We start from the raw sequence: 19,185 nt of genomic DNA, 5'->3' as shown, positions 1-19,185 counted from the left end.
AAAGAGAGCGAGAGAGAGAGAGAGAGAGAGAGAGAGAGAGAGAGAGAGAGAGAGAGAGAGAGAGAGAGAGTGGATTTAAACAAAAAAGCGAAGCAATGAATGGTGTTTGCACATTGTTCGATTCGTCATGCCTTGTATATTCGCGACACGAATAAATGATCAATAGAGTATGATTATTTCTCAATGCTTACAATGACGTTACACGTAATAATACCAAGAAACCTGATAAACTTTGATCCGTGGATTCTCCGATTAATTTACAGTCCAGGTTTTCCTTTACAAGGTTGATTACGTGTCTCGTACTTTTTTCTTGTCATTGTTTAAAATTATATATAGAAAAGATGGTTGGCTGAAGTATTTAAAATATTATCTCTATATACAGATCTGAAAAAATATAATTTGGATCAAAATCAAATAATTGCGTTAGAATCTCGAGTATGATAAGTAATATTACAAGTTTTGAAATTCTATGAACCAGTTTAAGCGTCCTCTGCGTAATTATTTTGATGGTATAAATAAAATTATTGTCAAGTCTATATCTAGCTAAATTTAAATATTTTAGCAAAATTGTTCTTTCCACGTAAATGATTTGTGAACTGAATCCTCCATTCCATTAAAGCAGACTACTTGAAATGGAACAAAAATAAGAGTATATATAGGTATATGATATTACAGTGCTATACGTATTAATCCTTTGTAGAAAAATGTTTCGAACTCAAACTGTTGTAGTAGTAATTAAAAAAATCGAACATGTTTATGATAATGAAGGCTCGAGTTCTGAAGAAGAATGAGGGATCGCTGTCCCCGCTGAGGTCCGCCCAAGGATGATAATCTCCGGGTTACTCCCCTCGATCGAGAGATCTTTATATGATCTCGAGTCTCCCATGTATTTGAACGTGAGAATCCAAACCGGCTGGCCGATGGTGGTACTTGTACAACTCGCACAATGGGATCCCGCGCGAATCTCATCTTGGACGATATAGTTGTGACGAGACAGGTCCAACCAAGCAGACAAACCAGACAGACAAACCGGCCGTCCTTCCGTGCGCGCAGTGAAATTTAAATAAGCGCTCCCGGTTACACCCCGTCGCGCTGTTCCCTTCACAAAACTTTCATATCGCATTCTCGTGCGATTCGACCTTTCGTTTAAGAGACGGCAACGACGACAACGACAGCGGTGTATCCATCCTATCGGAGTAAAAGGGAGGGAGATAGCTCGCGGAGCCCCTATGGCCTCGATACGCGAATGCCCGTGAGAGAAGTGCCTGCCTTCCCTTCTTCACTACTTCTCAAGTAGTATTATATACACTAGCATCATGTGTGTTGTCTCGTCATCATTATCATCATCCACGTTTTGCCTACGCATGTCGGCCTTCTTACCACGTGGTCTAGAACGTTGTTTATCGATTCGTCCTGTCATGTCATTTCACTGCCGTTCCTTGAACCAGAAAAATACCATGTGTAGTAACAGTCCCGTAGATGTGCAGTCATTCAAATTCTTGGAACTAATTAAAAATTGATCATTGATTCAGTCGCTATCATGCGCAATGTACATCTTGTATTCGTGTCCAAACTAGAGACTCTCCTTTAGTTCTTTTTCTTTCTTTCTTCCCGTAAATTTCAGACTCAGTTGATTCTTCTCAGCATGATGTAATAAACTCGAGGAAGGGGACTTCAAAATGGATGAAGTTTGTGTGTTTTGTTGTATAATAATACAAAAGTCTTCTCAGAAGGAGTCCTCAATATAATATCACTTCCGATGTTCAATAAAAGGAAAACCCTTCAATTTGATTTCTATCAGACTAGACACCAGAGAATGTCGTCTATTTTCGAGAAAGGAAAAAATATATGTTAATATCGTTTCGAACGCAAATGGCTAAGAAATAGTAGATCAGTCAACAAAAGCACTTAGATGACCAGTCGCCGTTCGAGGACTCTAGTCCAAACTATGGATTACGATGACATTACGCACTCGCAATTGTTGCGTTACACTCTGCGTAAAAGCTATGAGCAAGCAAAAAGAAAAAGATATTTTGCATGCGTAATACGCGAAGAAAGGGAGGAGAGTAGAACAACGGAAGGCGGAGGGGCAGTTATACGCAAAGTTGCGAAACGGTCAGTTGCGCTCTATCGAGTTCGATAAAATTGATTTGCGAAAAAAGGTCACGCGGATCTCGCTCGTACTGCGTCACAACGTCAATCGCAGCCAATTCTACGGCAACCAATTCTACTTTGAAGTTTACTCAAATTTACTTCTAATTAATTTGGTAAACAATCGTGGACTTTTGGAAGGAGGAGGATCTTCAAGATGATACACGCAAAACTGTGATGGGCTTACATGAGAATAATATTGTGTAGTAAACCGTAAGCCGTGAAAAATTGACCAATAATAATCTATGATTATTCTCCTTACGTATAACTGTGGCTGATCGATTGTTTACACACAAAAATATTCCATTGCTAAGAAAAGTAATTACTCAATTTACACTCTTTCTTTTAAGTAACGGTTATCTTTGACAAATAATTTTCTTTATAATAACTTTAAAATATATTTATTTTAAATTTTTTAGAGAAAAACTTATTATTCTATACTTAAAACATGAATTTATATTTTTTTGAAAAATGATCAAAAAAACGACTTTTAATATGATAAGTAAATCGAATTTGTTTTAATTTAATAATCTTGATTAAAGTATTAAACTTACTCTCTTAGAAATTAATATTTGTTTTTAATGAATTTAATACTCGCGAAATAAACTTATGATAAATTTGCGAATATGTGAACTTTTAAAATACTTGAAACGAGTAATTTTTATTTGTTACTTGCGTATAGTATGTATTTTTCTGTGTGCACGGCTTATTACATCATATTACTCCCATTATATTCCCGAGCTTTTAAAGACATGTGTTTACTTCACTCGTTATACTGTCGAGATAATATTGTATTAACTCGTTTGTTAAGAAAAAAATTATGCAAAGGCCATTAAATATACAGTACACGCTGTTATAAATACGAGAAACGCATGTATGATTTTTTTTATTTAAATGCACACATACGGCGTTTTGTATTCGATATACAAAATAACGGAAATCGTAAACCATCTTTTCCTTTTTTTATAAAGATAATAATAACTTTGTTGCATCATGCAAAATTGAAACACAGATAAATTGGATAATTTCAGAGAGTATAAATAAAAGGTTGTGTTTGTAAAAAATGAAACGGCATCAAAGCTGCATTCATGTTCTCTAATACTCATATTTATATGCTGCAATAAAAACAATATAATTACAATACAAGGTAAGATAAATCATGCAGCAAAAAAACGGAACAGAACAAAAAATAGGAAGAAAAACTAACCGCAGAATAGAACGTGAATCGAATGAAACGTAAACAGAACTTAAATGATAGTATATGTACTACATACGGAAAGGACGGTTTTGTTGAAATATCTAAAAATTTAACTATAGATATAGGTTTGAAAATAATTTTGTTGTACTATCAAAATAATTATGTAGAATGGTTCAAACTACTGACTAGAATGTTAAAACTTTTTGCAGCGCTGCTTTTCATGCTTGCGATACCCATGTAATTATTTGGAACATTCAATAAAATTATCTTCAGATTTATGTATCTAATTTTTTTCGATAATTTAATAAAATTATTCTTTCCGTGTATGTACTGATTGAGTTTCCAAAAATAATATAAAAATAATATTCTATTATCTCTCTTTTTGGAATAATAGTATAATAGCGTTTCAAAGGGGGAAGATTAAATCACAGTTGAGTTTACTGTCCCGTCATCGTCACGAAATCTGGCCTGAAAGTTAGACTCGCTGCTCTTTGCCCTTTGCGTTTAGCGCGGCACTACATCGATCCGAGATCGCTCGAATTCCTTTATAATCTGACGGCGTCATCGAAATGCCACCGTCGTGCTACCGGCGACAATCCGATTAGGATCTGTTTACTTCTAGACGCGCGCTCCACTCGCCGGTATTATCTTCTCCTCGGTATAATTCGACGTCGGCAATTGCTCGTCGGACGATAATCGGTAGTCGTCGGGGACAGCTATCCGCGATTACGCGAATTACGCGCTAATTCCGCAAACGACGACACGCTTCGCGCTCCCATCGCCGCAATGTTCTCGTTTCGCAACGTCGGTCGAGGATCGATTTCGTGCTCAATGCACATGCAGCGAGCGAGAGAGGCGCGCAAACGAGCCGAGACTTGTCGCTCGATATAAATGACGTTATCGCGAATATATTATACTCCAACGGTGTTCGGTCCATATAATTTAATATAAAACGCATAAATGTCATCGGTTCACTTATGCGGTTGTAAACAAATCGCACTCTTGTCATTTTACCACTCGCATTAATATTTAGAGATGCTTGCACCAGTTTTCCTTATATTTAACCCATAACTGGATCCTAATGATCCTGGAACTTTTCCTAATTTTTAAATTGTAACTATTTGGAGTAATTTTATATTTCGCAATTTTATGTTTTACTATTTTAAACTTGAAAAATTAAAAAAAGAATAAAATCAATAATCTGTAGTAAGTTCCAAGAACTGATATTCTTTAAACGTCATAGAATAACGTCATGTTTCTCTGTTACGAATTAAATCTATACATTAGCGTTTAAACATTATGACATAAATGTGTCTTTTTATTAATTCAAATATATGTTGAAATTAGAGAAAATGTCTATATATTATAAACGGTTCGAATGGAATTAAATTGAGGAGTATACATTGAAAACATTGTTTCATAAAACTTTCTAGTTTAAGTGAGGAATAAAGAGAGAAGTGAAATTGACGAACAGTGAGGTAGGCATTAAATAGACGGCTAGACAGATGCATAGGTGAACTTCATGTATTATATATGACGGGTATATACCTACAGCTATAAGAGAAAAAAAAAAGAGATACACAGAACGGATCTGTGCAGAGACGTACAGATACACCGGCCGCCGCATAGGTCGTCGCTTTGTAATTTAATACGATCTTATTAAGAGGACAACGACTAACATGCACGCTCTTCATTCTGATTTCAGCATCTCAGCATTCCATCCATCAGCGGATTGGCCAGATTCACCTTCAGCGTCTCCAATAGCCAAGACATGGAGGGTTCCCAGGGTTGTTTCGAGCTTGCCCAACAGACTGGCCCTAAGTACGTATTGATTGTTATATAACGAGTATAACGAGAGCTTGGAGATATTTTATGCATTCGTCCGTGCGTTCAGCATATCGACATGAAAATATTGTATATCACAATATATTTTTCAAGCAAGACTCGAAATTTCTAAGAGCCGCGAGATTCAATCACGTTACGTCTATTATTCATTAATCACGTGGTCTAATTTCTCAATGTTATATTTTGTAGCGTTCGTAGGAGAGCTAGATAGATAGATAAATAGGGAGATCTTATGTATGTCACAGCGGCTATCAGATTCGCTATAACTGCAGAGAAATAACGTCTCGGTGAATGGACTCGGTACGCGATACGGTAATTTCGAGTAATCTTCCGTCGTAAGCGCCGTAACGTAATCCGCAATCTAAATCGAGCGACGTAAAAACTTTGGAGCATCCTTGAGCAGGTGGTTTTATCGCAGCAACTTGACACACTAAAGCGCTGTTAGTGAGCTAGCAGGTGTCGACTACTGGCGACTACACTCGTCGTGAACGGTTATGCTTGCGTCAGCAGAACCGATTCAGTAATACTGGCTGCTGATGCTTACCGCGTCCGACGATACGATCCGGTGATTTGACGAATTGATGTTAAAAACGTAACATGGCGATGATAAATTGAGCTTCAATTTGCTCGTCGATTCATTTCTGATTGCTTTACTTTATTTTCCGAACAACAATGAACCGATATATTGTATACGTCTAGTTCGCGTATAAATATGACATAATGTATTGTAATGACATACATACATAATGTATAAATATGACATAATGTACCTATCGTATAATAGCATACATATGAATTATACATAACGTATCATCAATAAACACAATAACGACAATAGTAATAATACTAATAATATTGTTGTAAAGTAACTTTAGCAAAATCAATTGAAAGTCGCGTCTTAATTCTATCTGCATATTTTTTAATCTTATGAAAAGAACGATTTTGCTAACGCGTATTTAAAAATTTATTATAATTAGCTATAGATTTAAAAATAATCTTGTACCATCACAAAATAATTTGTAGGAAACGTAAACTAGTTGCTATAAAATATTAAAACTTTTTTCAGTATTACTCACGCTTAAGTTTCATAATTTTATCTTTAGATGTATATTTAGTTAAATTTTTAGATACTTCTCTCAAAATTGATTCCATGTATTCTTGTTTTTAAATTTAATATTAAAACAAAAATGTGGGTTGAATTGCTTAAAGAAGAACCTCTTATCTTAATTCTTATCATTTTCTTATTATTTTCTCTTTTTATCTTCTCATTATCTTCTTGCTTTTCTTTCTCGTAGAAGCCTCGAGAGCCTCGGTGCTATACCATACAAGATGCGGATACAGGCAAACGATGACGTTTATGAGACCACCAGACACAGAATGGCGGTCGTCGAGGAGAATAACAAGAACAAATGGTAAGGATGCTCCCTTGAGAAGTGGGTGAGACACACAGGCGTCGGCGACCGTTCGATCCTTTGGGCGAAGGATCTCTCTTCTTTTTGGCCAGACGCAATCGCTTTCCTTTCTTTCCATTTTCAGGACTTTCCTCCGCGAAGCGCCACGGAATCGTAAATAATCCTTACATCGTGGTCTTACTCTTACAAACTTTCGCCGGTAGATACGGTCTCTTAACGGATGTTCACGCGATTCACGAAGGAATTTACGAGGTAGCCTCGTGCGCGCATACGTCGCTGCGATATTGTGGGAATTTGTAGAAAATCAACCGAGGACGTACTTTTAGTTGACGTACCTTGAATGTATGTTGTCGCACATGGATGGGATTTGCGTTATCTATAAATATTCAGGAATTTTTTAAATATTCAGAGACACGTAGAAGATACAGAAACGAGAGTTTGCATTCATTGATGGAATAAATGATGCTTATAACAATAAATATCTGTATCAATATGTTACGCATTTCAAAAACATCGTTTATTAATATCATCAAAACTGTTATTTGTCAGAAAACACGAATGACTGTTTATTCAAATTTTTGTAAACAAATGGATTTTTGAGATTCGAACAAAACCTCATTTGCCTGCGTCATCGGCTATATAAGAAGTTTCCTATTTCACGGAATGTTTCCTCTTATTCTGGTTGCTATATTTAGAGACAATTGCAACAATGCTATCCGTCGCGGTACCTACTACGAGACTCATTCATTCAATTTCGGAGCAGTCACCTTTAATCTGTCGCTAAATAAAATACACGATATACAAATAGAATCTGTAATTTTGTCTAACTCTTATTGCCCGTCCATTTGATTTAGTCGATTATGGGGCTCCTATTATTTCATTTCTAAACCGCCCACAGCTAATTTGCTTAGTCGTCACGGCCAAGGCTAAGAGCGCCTCACAAGTGCAATTTCGTCACGCCTGAACCCTTTTCCTCCTCTCTTCGCCGTTGGTCTATCGTGACGTGCGCTTACGCACATCATCTACGCCAAAGAAAATTGCATAACCAAAACAATCGATCGGACCCCTATAATGCTGCAAACTCTATTAATTGTATGAATAAAAGTGTTATTTGTCGTGCGAAGATCGTTTCGTATATAAATACACGGGAAATTAGAAATTCCGCTGCTATGAATACATCATCTTTACCGAATGACGTGGCGAAATAAATGTGCTCTTATATTTTCTCTAAATAAATATATTACAAATATGTAACTTCTTTATACCAATATTTGTATTATAGATAAGTCAAAATAAAAACAAAATTGCTTTATATCTTCTTTTTATTTTAATTGCTTTTTTTCATATAATTTTTTAATTACTTAATTAAATTTTAATTACTTAATTAAAATAATTAAAAATAGCATATTAAGATGTCATACCTACATTTTCACAGAGCTAGGAAAATTACTTTTTAAGTTACTTACAAGTTAGTTTTCAAGTTACCTTATATATGTTTATTATAGAAATTGAGAACAAGAAATAATACAAAATTGAAGCAAATGGTAAAATGTAATATAAAAAATAAAATACCCTAACTAATTGTACTCAATTTCTATAAAAAGTAACTTATAAGTAACTAGTAAAGTAACTTTCTCAGCCCTGCGTTTTCATTTATTTCAATGGAAATTATGTTGCTCTTGCAGCACGAGGGTGATCAAGGCGAACGGTCCAGATATCGGACGTAAGGTGAAAGTGAAAGGAACCGGAAGGACAATACCTCCTCCGTCATCGTATGCAAGGCATCGGGAATCTACGATGAGCATTCCAACTTCCAGCAATAGTCAGCCCAAAGCCTCAACCAACAAGCCGATCGCTAGTAGTAGTAATAGTAATAGTAGTAACCATCTATCGGCGGCTCGCAATCAGGAGAAAAAACCAGTTTCTGACATTATGCGTAGGCCACTTAAGTAAGTGTCTTGATATAAGAGCATGAGAATAAGTCATGCTCCGATAAAAAATAAGCAAAGCCAGAGAAAGTAAACATAGCTATAATCTTCTGTAGATTAATGAGACGAAAGCTAGTCAAATTTGATATTCAATGAAGTACAAATCAGTAGAGAAATATATTCATGATTATCTTTTAAAAATAGATTTTAATTGTATTTTTTTTTCTGTGTAATAGGGAAAGACTTATTCATGTTCTTGCTTTGAGGCCCTACAAAAGGCCCGAGCTTTACGAACGCATCAACAAAGGTAAAATAAGATTTTAATGCTATTTCAATTTCTCGGAATAGTCGACAATACTAATACGTATGTCGATAATTTTAGAGGGTTTGAGAGACCGAGAGCGACCCGTCATGCAAACGCTTCTAAAGCAAGTAGCTTACATGCGTGACAACTCGTATCACCTGTGCAGGCACATCTGGAACGATGTGCAGGAGGATTGGCCTTTTTATACCGAACAGGAGAGGACAATGTTGAGGAGGCGGAAACCTCAGAACCTTACTCCACCCGGTTCGAGTGATGGAGGTTCCAGCGGTACGTATACTAGTTTCTATCAACACGTTATTTGCATATATGAATAAAAAACTTTATTTCAAATAACACATTTTTTGTATATCTTTACACTCTTAGGTAGTGGTCAGTCGCCCAATTCCATTCATGCGGGCTCACCACCAGCGATTACAGCACCTCCGCCCAATTTGGTTAGTAACAAGAGACCAGGATACTATCAGGGTAACGACGGACTACCAACGAAGAAACCGCGGATATCGCACTATAAGAGACCCGAGCCTATCTCCTTCATTCCTGCTGGCGAAAGGTTATCAGGCAGCAGCAGTTATAGTAATAATAACAGTGGTGTTAGTGCAACCGCTGGTGGCGAGCGTATCGTCGATCGTACCACCGGCGTTAATAGTGGTTGTGGTAGCAGCAATAGTGGTGATGGTAGTAATAGTAACAGCGGCGGTAGCGGTTTCGACGGTTGGGAATCGAGGCAGCAATTGCAGCGTGAACGCAGCAGCATCAACCGCGTCGATTACCGGGCCGAAAGGACAGCAAACAGTGATGTACCACGGGGTACTGGAAACGTCTATAGTGATGTCACTGCCATCACCACAGTTCCAAACGACTCCAATCGATCATTGTGCTTGACACCGTTGTCGGTATCACCTATTGTCGCTGATGATAGTGAAAGGAGCAACCATCATCCGAATGGGGATAGACACGACGCTGGTGTCATTATAGCCAATGAAATTGTGAGCAATGTGATCGACCACTCTGACAGGAGAGACAGGAGCGATAGGAGTCGAGGTGCGAGAGAAGAGAGAAACAGAGAAAGGGAATCCAGGAATAGGAGTAGTACTGCGAGTTATGCAGGTATCTACGGTGAAACCTCTAGCGCTCCTACTTATGCCGATAATACCATTGGTACCGCTGCGATCTCGCTGCCGACTGATGGATTCGAAAGGCTGGGAAGCACCGGGCAATATCTCGACTACCGCACGTGAGTATATTAGCAATGTTATTAATTATTATTAATTTGACGAAGTAGTTTTAACAAAGAACGATGTTTTTTTTTTCCATAGATTGTTATGAGTCAATTTAATATAATATATTGATTGATACAATATTTGTAATATGTAAAATGATTTGTTCAGGGAATATACAACAATAAGTAGCCCAGAACAGAAAAGGCGTTACAAAGAAGAGTTCAACGCAAACTATGATGAATATCGTAGGTTGCACTCTCAAGTACTCGTAACCGCAAATCGATTCACGCATTTGTATACACTATGGCAAGATCAAAAGAAATCAGGCAACATGATTGAGAGTGAGGTATATATCGTAGTTCTTTAACATAAATGGATTCGATTGCGTTTATCTAACAAACAGACAAGAGATTATACAATGGCATTTTTTCTGGTTTTAGGAAACTAGAGAACAAATATATCGCGAGTACAAAGAGACTAAACAGAATCCAATATACCAGCAGATGAAGGAACGGTTTGACTACCTGCACAATAAACTGAGCCATATAAAACGACTGATCTTAGAGTACGACAGTGACAACGCTGCCAACAGAATGTCGATTCCGAATATTGGTAGTGGTATAATTAGTAACTCCATGAACATCGGCAGCAACAACATCGGGGGTATCGATCATCGGCATTACTGACATAAACTGAAAAGACCGCCTCTTATTCTTCCCCTCTTCCTCGATACTGTCAACGTTGCCGTAGAATCTGCATTTTCTCGGCATGTTCTAAGGCTGATCTTTCACGGTCCATATGGTTCCTGTGTTCTATCGCCGGAAGATCAAGTGACTCGAAATGGCTCGATGCGAGATCTCGTGTATAATATTTATCATATAGCATCTTGCAATGATAAATATACATCGTACGCGAAATACTCTTCCTGCGAATCTTCCTCACGCCTCCGTTGCAAGGGTCGTCGATCGCGACAATTTCCACTACGACGACGACCTCGCCGACTCTCATCACGGTAAGGCTTGCGCATTAACTTCGACCGATATTAATACTTGCGTGATGAAAGCTGTTGACAATCGAGTGCATTCAAGAGATAGGCAAACAAGAAAGATACCCATTCGGAATAGAAAAATGGAAATAAGGGCATTTTGATGATTAGCGAACATAAAATTATATGGAGACTTATGGAGATTTAAAGCTGGTCCTGTAACGACTGAGGAAGATGTTGTAAAAAATCGAAGAGAGAAGAGGCGCAATGGGAAAGAAGTAGTTAAACTCAGTAATAAGTTACTTACCGTGCGCACGTCCAAGTGTGTCGTCCACTTTAAGAGTACGTAAATAAAAGAAAAGAAACAAAAAAATGATATGATTGTGAGAAGAGGGTCCAAGAGATAATAAGGCTTACCGCGTGCCACGTCCGGGTTTCTTTTTGTCCGCCGGAAGGAGGAAAGAAAACTGGCTCGCAAAACACTTATATACATGCATACTCTTTATCCATGAGCTGGCACGAATCTCTCGCTCGCGATTCGTGCGTTGCTCATCGCAACTTGAGAAAGGGCTTGAAATAAAAAGAAAAACGGGTTATCTTCCTATATATGTGAGAGAGAGACCATAGTACTTCGTGAATTTAAGATTCTTTGTTACTTCTTCGTTCTTTTTTGTCTTCGCTGATATGTTTTATGATAATGTATTGATTATTTGATAGATATGGTCGGTTGACAAGCAAAAAACGAGACGATAAACAGCCTTAAGGGAAACGAAAAGCAAAAGAAATTTAATTAGCGTGCAAATTAACAACTCAAGTAAATAAAATTATTTTATAATATATAATTTAAACTATTTTTTAAGTCACGTAAACTGTTGAATTTTTTAGAGACCACCTTGATTTTATCACGGTTTTGATTATAATAAAAAAATGTAGTACATATGTTATGCAAGTTTTTTCGTGATTTAAAAATTTTAATTATTGATGAGGAATGAAAAAAGCGTTCGGCGCAGTGTGCTTTTCCGAAAAAAAATTTTTTTAAAAAAGATTAGTATGAAACATATAGTTTTTATAATAATTATCATCATTATAACAATCATCATTAATAATTATTAAACGACAATATCATACATATGTTGTGTACAGTATCATAAAAAAACTTTTATTTAATTATTATTTTTCATAATTGTAACTATTAATATTATTCGTAATTATTGCTCTATTGTTATTATATTATTCAAATGAATAAAAAGATGCAAATGATATCTGTATACATCGAGTACATTGGAATAAGATTTCCGAATCGATCTTTTTGATTGAATTTGCACGGAAATCCACAGTGCCAAATTTTTTAAATACTTTCTTTGCCTAATCTGTTGTACTTGGGATATCATTAAATTGTTCATTCAAACATTGTGCAAATAGATTACATATCCGATATATAATATTATCTGACGAATTGTTATATTTTACGTAGATATGTATCGCTATAAACAATTTTTAAAATTTTTTAACACGTATTAGTGTTTTTTCGGAATTTATTATTTTACTATTTTATTTATTTGCATACTCTATGAAAGTTAGCTGAAAGGCCTGACAATTTTTAGCGATTGAACGATTAAATGTTACGTTTTAAATGATAAACTCGCGACTTCCTCCGCACAATCCTAGTCTTTTTATTGCTCATTACACATTGTTTTACGACTGCGAACAATTTGCCCGAAGCGATCCGTCGGACCATGGATATAAAGAAAAGAGGGACATGTTTGTCAGGTGTAAAATGTAAAATAAAAAGTTTTAGATATAAAAACGATCTGCCGAATATGTTAACGATGAATTAATCATATTACGTATGTTTTTTCCTCGCAGAAATTTTATCGTTACTCGCGTTCGTAATTTTTTCCTCCTATTATGTTGTTCCTGAGCACACACTCATAAAATGTGACTATATGTGACGTTATTAAATTTTAAACAATTTACGATCAGCAATAGAACAGTTTAGAATGTCGTTTAACAAGTTACGTTCTTTCTCTCTCTCTTTTTGATGCATATATACTGTTCAGTGAAAGATGCAATAATTACGTTATTATCTAATATTGTTAGTTAAGTTCACGGGACAACTTCTTGAATATTAAACGATTCCGGGTTGTTTATCGATTTCTCTTTGTTTTATAACATCCAGTTATTTATAATGGATTTTAATATATATATATATACTATATATATACATATAATGAAAATGTTAAAAAAATTATTGTTATTGAATGAACTTTTATTACAAAACAGCGATATTGTAGAATTTCTCTTGTAGTTGTGCAATACGACACATTGCGAAAGTCATTGTAGATATAAATAATCTCACGTAATGTTACAATGTGCATTGCACCATTACTCTTTTTTAAGAACGCGTAATGTATGAGGAACGATATTTCGGTTAGAGTCTTTACGCAAATGTTGAAAAATATTATATTTGAAGAAGAGAGAGTAAACTTCGCACTTATTGAACGTATGGCACAGCGTTGAGCATGTAAACTGCTCTGATAAAATATTTCCAGTTATTTATAAGTATGTATATTGCAGATAAAATATATTAAAAGTAAATTTAATTTACTAGTTTAATTTAATTTAAATATAATTGAAATTCTTATTGGTCTTATTTAAAGATGAAAGAATCGGTTAAATCATTATATTTGTGATTACAAACACATATTTTTATTCTGCTGCATAAGTCCTTTGCATTAAGAAATGTAATAAAAAAAAAAGATAAAATATTGATATATGCATTTTTATATTATGCTCTCTATTCTTGTGACGAATATGACGAACATATTTATCAGCTCAGACTTCTCTCTAATAACGCTGTACCATACAGAAGTTCGATTGGTGCACAAAATGCCTCGGTAAAGACTCGCAATCAAGTATCGAGCGTTTTTTTCAGGTCTGTAGTTACCACGTTATACCAGTCAGTGCCCTTTGTAAATTGTATCACTTGTAAATAATGTTCGCTACGATTACGTTGTAAATCAGTAGATGGTGTTCTTCGTTAACTATGAGTTATTACGTGAGTTTCAGCAAGCACGTTCGTTCGATTAAACACTCGTCCTCCGTCGACCGACCAATCGATTGTCTTTAACAACCCGGCCGAGAAAGAATGTAAACAGTGCCAAAGAAATTGAACTGAAACGATGTTCAAATAATAGGAAATACGGTAATATCAATCGCAATATGTATAACACACGCGGCTTAACTTAAATGTAACGTGCTGGTTTCTTTCGCGATCGTAACCGCCCTTAAACTCAAAACATTGTTGTCCAAGTAATTGCGTTCTTGCGAAAGTAAGTGCTCTTAACGTTGTGCTTAGCGTTTAACATTTACACCATAATTATTGTTCCGTTATCGTTTCACGAGGAAAGACATTACTATGTAGTGATCGTGTGTGTTGTTGCCTAAGAATAGTTTAACTAACTAATAGTTAGTTAATTCATAGTCGATTCTTATATTTAAAAAAGTGTCTTTAGTATAATTTTAAAATATCATAAGCCAATCACAAAAGTTTATCAAGGTTGCAAAACTGAAAATCAGAGAAAAGTCAGGGAATTTTGCTAAATTTTCTGGGGAAGATTAAAATTCTTAACTTCAAAGAAATGTTATGTGCAATACATTTACACAATTTTGGAATACCACCAACTTAACAATTAAATGAAAGAAATGTCAATAATATTAACAACAATTTACGCGCGTTGCTATGTTAATTACTCTCAATAAAATACATATTTAACGATTTCTAAATTAGAGAATAAAAGTAAAAAAAAATTTTTTAAATATTGGAGCATGAGAGAAAATCATTCAATGAAATTTTGACTAAAAATCAAGGAAAAATTATGGAATTTTATATGAAGAATTTGTGACGACTCTACTTATTCTTAAGCTACTATTTAAGACGATCTTAAATTAAGAATGGATTATGAATACCAACCTAAATGAATAAAAAGGCATTATTCTCTCTCGATCGTTTCGATAGAGCGAGTAAAATCGCATGATACGTTCGCAGTTTACGGATAAACACATATTTCATACAGAAGTGTCTCGCACAAACGAAAAAGTGTATGCTTGCTCCGCGGAAGAGAATCAAAACTTAGCTAGAAAATAGTCTCCCTCCCGTTAACTGCGGGGGAGCAGGGGGGAATCATTTGATACTGTTGGAAGAGAAGTTTTTTTCTCGAGTAACCAATCGGTAGACAGCATTATTCCTCTTTGGTAATTTAGATTGAAGCTCCACTTCGTTCGTAAGATATGACATCCACGATGTTTGTTCAACGTCCAAATAGGAGATTGGTGCGTGACGCATCGAGCGGAAGACCAGTGCCCTTATTTCTAAACGTCGTTACACGCTCGACATTGTCTCCAAAATCATTCTAGATGTTATCGAGTCGTGTTCCGTCCGCGTTCGGATAAATAATCTTTCGCGGACGCGATCGTATCCATGCTCAAGAGATCCAAACGACGCTCGAACCTTGTCTCTCTCTCTCTCTCTTCTCTTCTTATCTCACCTCACGCTTCGTCTTTCTCACTCTTTCTCGATTTGTCGGAAACTCCAAGTGCCAATATTAGTGAAGCGTGAATACTGTATATACAACACACCCACACACATATTAGTAGAATAATTTTACGTGCATTATCTCTTAGTGGTATGTGCAAAGCTGGTAGGAAATATTTGTATGCAGATTTCGGCTTCGAGAACTCACGGTTTCCTTCTCAACAATGCGATAATGGGATTATCGGAATTATCCGGTCGGACTCGAGTCGAAGATAAGTGTAATAATAAGTGCCGGAATCAAGAGATCTGTAGAGATTAAAAGTTATGTACAGTTTTAGATAATTAGATTTTTGTCTCTTCGTCTCTCTCGTGCACTTTGCCCGTTTATTTTTCCCTCATTTGAGAATTGACCATTCAATCTCGCAAAATCCTCAAACAGGCAATCTTCACGCACATAGAACTTTCCCAGAGGCAACGCAAACTCGGGGAAGATACAGTCTGTTCTACAAAAGTGTACGGTTCTGCATTTCATTATAATAGAGGACGCACGAATGTTAAGTTCGGTTTTTCCGATTCTTTCAACAGTTCGGAAGAATGCTTTGAGATTATATGGGGTGACTTGTTTTGTCTATAACAGAGCAAAACAAACACAATTAGTGCTGCATGTACAAGTCGTTTTGAAGCAGTGTTTCTTTGCACACAGAAAGAACTGAAAATGTCTTATGCCGGCCGCTACGTGAAAAAGTCAGAAGGGTTCGTTAGAAAGTGGACAAAACATTATAACGAAATAAAAAGTGTTGATAACCTACCGAAACGCGGCACTCGTTCGACGGCAAAAATAGACACCAAAGCTATCATCGAGATACATTGAGAAGAATCCTGGGTGTTCTTTACGATGAGCGGAGAACATTTTTATTAAAAAAAGGGTGTAGAAGTGAGCCTTAATACTATTAGACGATGATTGCTTGATTCTGAATATGGCTGGTGGTTTACAAAGAAACAACCCGTACGCTTTTGCGAAATAGACTGTATCTTTCGAGAATGATTGAGTTCCGTTTAATTGAATTCTTCGGTGAGTCGTTGTTAGAAATTCTTCATGATCTTTCCTCTGCCGCATTCCTTCGTTTCGGGGTCATTCTCCCCGCGTTTCTTCATGAATCGCACAATAGAAAGGCTAATTGCACTTCCGGAAAAACATTCGTCCTCGTCGAAAGTATCGGTGTCGAAATAATACGTGGTGAACTTATAATTTTTACGAGGAGTGACAATCACAATAGGTCAGTTTTTTAGCTGAACTTCTTGCACGGTTCATTTTCCTCGAACATGTAGAGAGAATTTATTATTATATATAGTCAAAGAAGGACTTTATTTTCTTTTAAAAACTATTGTAAAATTGATTGAAGAGAAGCGACTTTATATAATAAGCAAATCTAATTTATTTTAATTTAATCTCTTAATTGAAGTATTAAACTTATTAGAATTTGCAAAATATATTTTAAATAAATTTAATGTTTCTGATGAATTTATGATAGATGTGAATATATGAACTTTGAAATACTTGGGACAAGTAATTATTGCGTATAATATGCATTCTTCTGTGTATAGAAAGAAAAGGAGGAAAGAGATGAACCGTACAAGAATTACAACTGAAAAGAACAGACCTAACGTGTGATCGAAAGATGTTGCAAGATTTTATCAAAGAAGCAGATGAACAAATTATCGATTCGGCAGCAAAATTCTTAACAACGCATATCTCGAAAGCATTCACCCGCGGACGCGATTCAGTCGCTGGAAGACTCGACCGCGGTGTCGTGACATATCATTTTCCAAGTATCCATTTTTCTTTTACGAGAGGCATATCACGCTATTTTCTCGATCATCTATCGCTGATCCAAACTATATCCTCGCGCGTATCGTCGAATGAAGCATCTCCCACGTAGAAGAGAATCGGGTTAAGAGAGCGGAAACTCGCTTTCTGCATTTCGATGATAAGGGAAGATCTTTCACCTGACCTTCCTTGTTCGAGAAAATCGCCGAGAAAACGTGCAGCTAAAACTACAGTCTTTCATCGTAATATCGCCTCGGTACAGACGATTCGGTCTATTCCTCGGTGAGGAATCGTCGTTTCTTCCTCCTCCTCTTCTTGTCTTAGGCGAAGATTCCAATAATGTCGCACAATCTACACCTCCATGGATGCTCTTCATTTGATGACACAAGTCGATGACAAATGTCGTTCCATCTTTCTTTGCATCAACTAACAAAGATAGAACGATACTTGCGTCAATTTGTGTCACGAAATGGAAAGCACTCTGTCTTGTTTGTATTCTGTTGTAAATTTAGCGAGTTAGCGGTTTCGAGAAAGCTAACTTGCAACAACTTGTGGTGCAGCTGTAAAGGAGCGTTACGAACAACGAAACTCACTCTTCGTCGCTTCTGAATATTTACCGTATTCGTAGAAACCCGCCGCTTTCACGACGGTAGTTTTCCTCCTTGTTTTTTCTTTGCGCCGCGCTCGACAGAGTCACCGCGTAACGGAATGAGGTTCCGTTCGTCGTATAGCGATATGCTTTTTGACTGTGATGTGTTTGCTAGGAAACTTCGTAATAATATAATTCGCCCGTGCACCAAGATGATGCGCGCGACGACGCGCGTTAAGTTTTTCTCTTAAAGAAAAGACGTTAACCCTTTGTCTACGGTCATTTCCTTTGGATGCCTGTGGTTGTACGATCAATTGAACGAAATTAAAAATTGACAACTTTATGTTGTCTTATATATGTATTTATACGTACGTGAACAGTTTGATGGATTAGTGATTTTTTTAAAAGAAGATTACGTCAAAAAATAAGTCAAATTTTCATAAAAAAAGAAGTTCGAAAAAGTCACTGGCTAATCAAACTGCCTTTATGTACCACATATTTTCGTTCGATTATATGTAAGATTCATAGAGGTAGATTTATGTAGTTTTTTTTATGGATCCAGATAGAACACTCCGTGGATAAAGGATTGACGCGACATTAAATATGAAGAATTTGAAGGCTCAAAAAGTGAGGCCTGTTAGACTTGCGTGTTGACTGAAAAGACGCCTTAGAGATTAAAGAATTGCGAAGCAGAGAACGAAGAAGAACGAAGAGACACGCGACGAGTGGGCAAATACGATCGTAAATCTCAACGATATGATGATCGATTCGTAGCGGATGCTCGCATTTCCCCCTCTCCTCCCTCCCCGTTGCGAATCCATATCAAAATAAGTAGTCCACAGCACGCTGGTGAACGATCTCGTTAAGTCTGAAGCCCATACTCGACCGTGATAAACGCATTTGCCCTTCGATAAAAAAAAAAATCTTCCTGGCTTAATCGCTAAAATATTTCAGAATGATCTTCAGTTGCAAAAGTCAAAAAATAAAGAAACCTGTCATTAGGGAAAACAAATAATCCAAAAAGAGATCAGGTCGGTGGATGCGCGAACTTACTTTACGATCTCGACGCGGAAGATCGACGGAAGTGAGCCGAGCTCTTCCGCGCGATCGATCGTTACCGGAATGGCAGAACAAAGAGAGATCGTTCGCCGCGTGCCGAGTTGAGGGGCG

At 36.5% G+C, this 19,185-nt stretch overlaps 1 protein-coding gene across 1 annotated transcript in view; it reads left to right on the top strand.

Moving 5' to 3' along the window:
- Su(Tpl) (Suppressor of Triplolethal) overlaps positions 1-11,868 on the top strand; it is a 101,668-nt gene extending 89,800 nt beyond the window's left edge. Inside the window, exons 3-10 of the mRNA XM_018539608.1 lie at positions 5,055-5,170; positions 6,490-6,606; positions 8,292-8,555; positions 8,771-8,841; positions 8,917-9,126; positions 9,223-10,093; positions 10,248-10,425; positions 10,520-11,868. Coding sequence (XP_018395110.1) covers positions 5,055-5,170; positions 6,490-6,606; positions 8,292-8,555; positions 8,771-8,841; positions 8,917-9,126; positions 9,223-10,093; positions 10,248-10,425; positions 10,520-10,765 — 2,073 coding nt within the window. The 3' untranslated portion in view covers positions 10,766-11,868. The remainder of the gene's footprint in view (positions 1-5,054; positions 5,171-6,489; positions 6,607-8,291; positions 8,556-8,770; positions 8,842-8,916; positions 9,127-9,222; positions 10,094-10,247; positions 10,426-10,519) is intronic.
- Positions 11,869-19,185: the final 7,317 nt, after the last annotated feature.

This window comes from Cyphomyrmex costatus, unplaced genomic scaffold (assembly GCF_001594065.2).
Source record: "Cyphomyrmex costatus isolate MS0001 unplaced genomic scaffold, Ccosl1.0 scaffold216, whole genome shotgun sequence".
NCBI lineage: Eukaryota > Metazoa > Arthropoda > Insecta > Hymenoptera > Formicidae > Cyphomyrmex > Cyphomyrmex costatus.
Note: the sequence above shows the minus strand (reverse complement) of the source record. Positions and strands in the feature narration are given on the sequence as shown.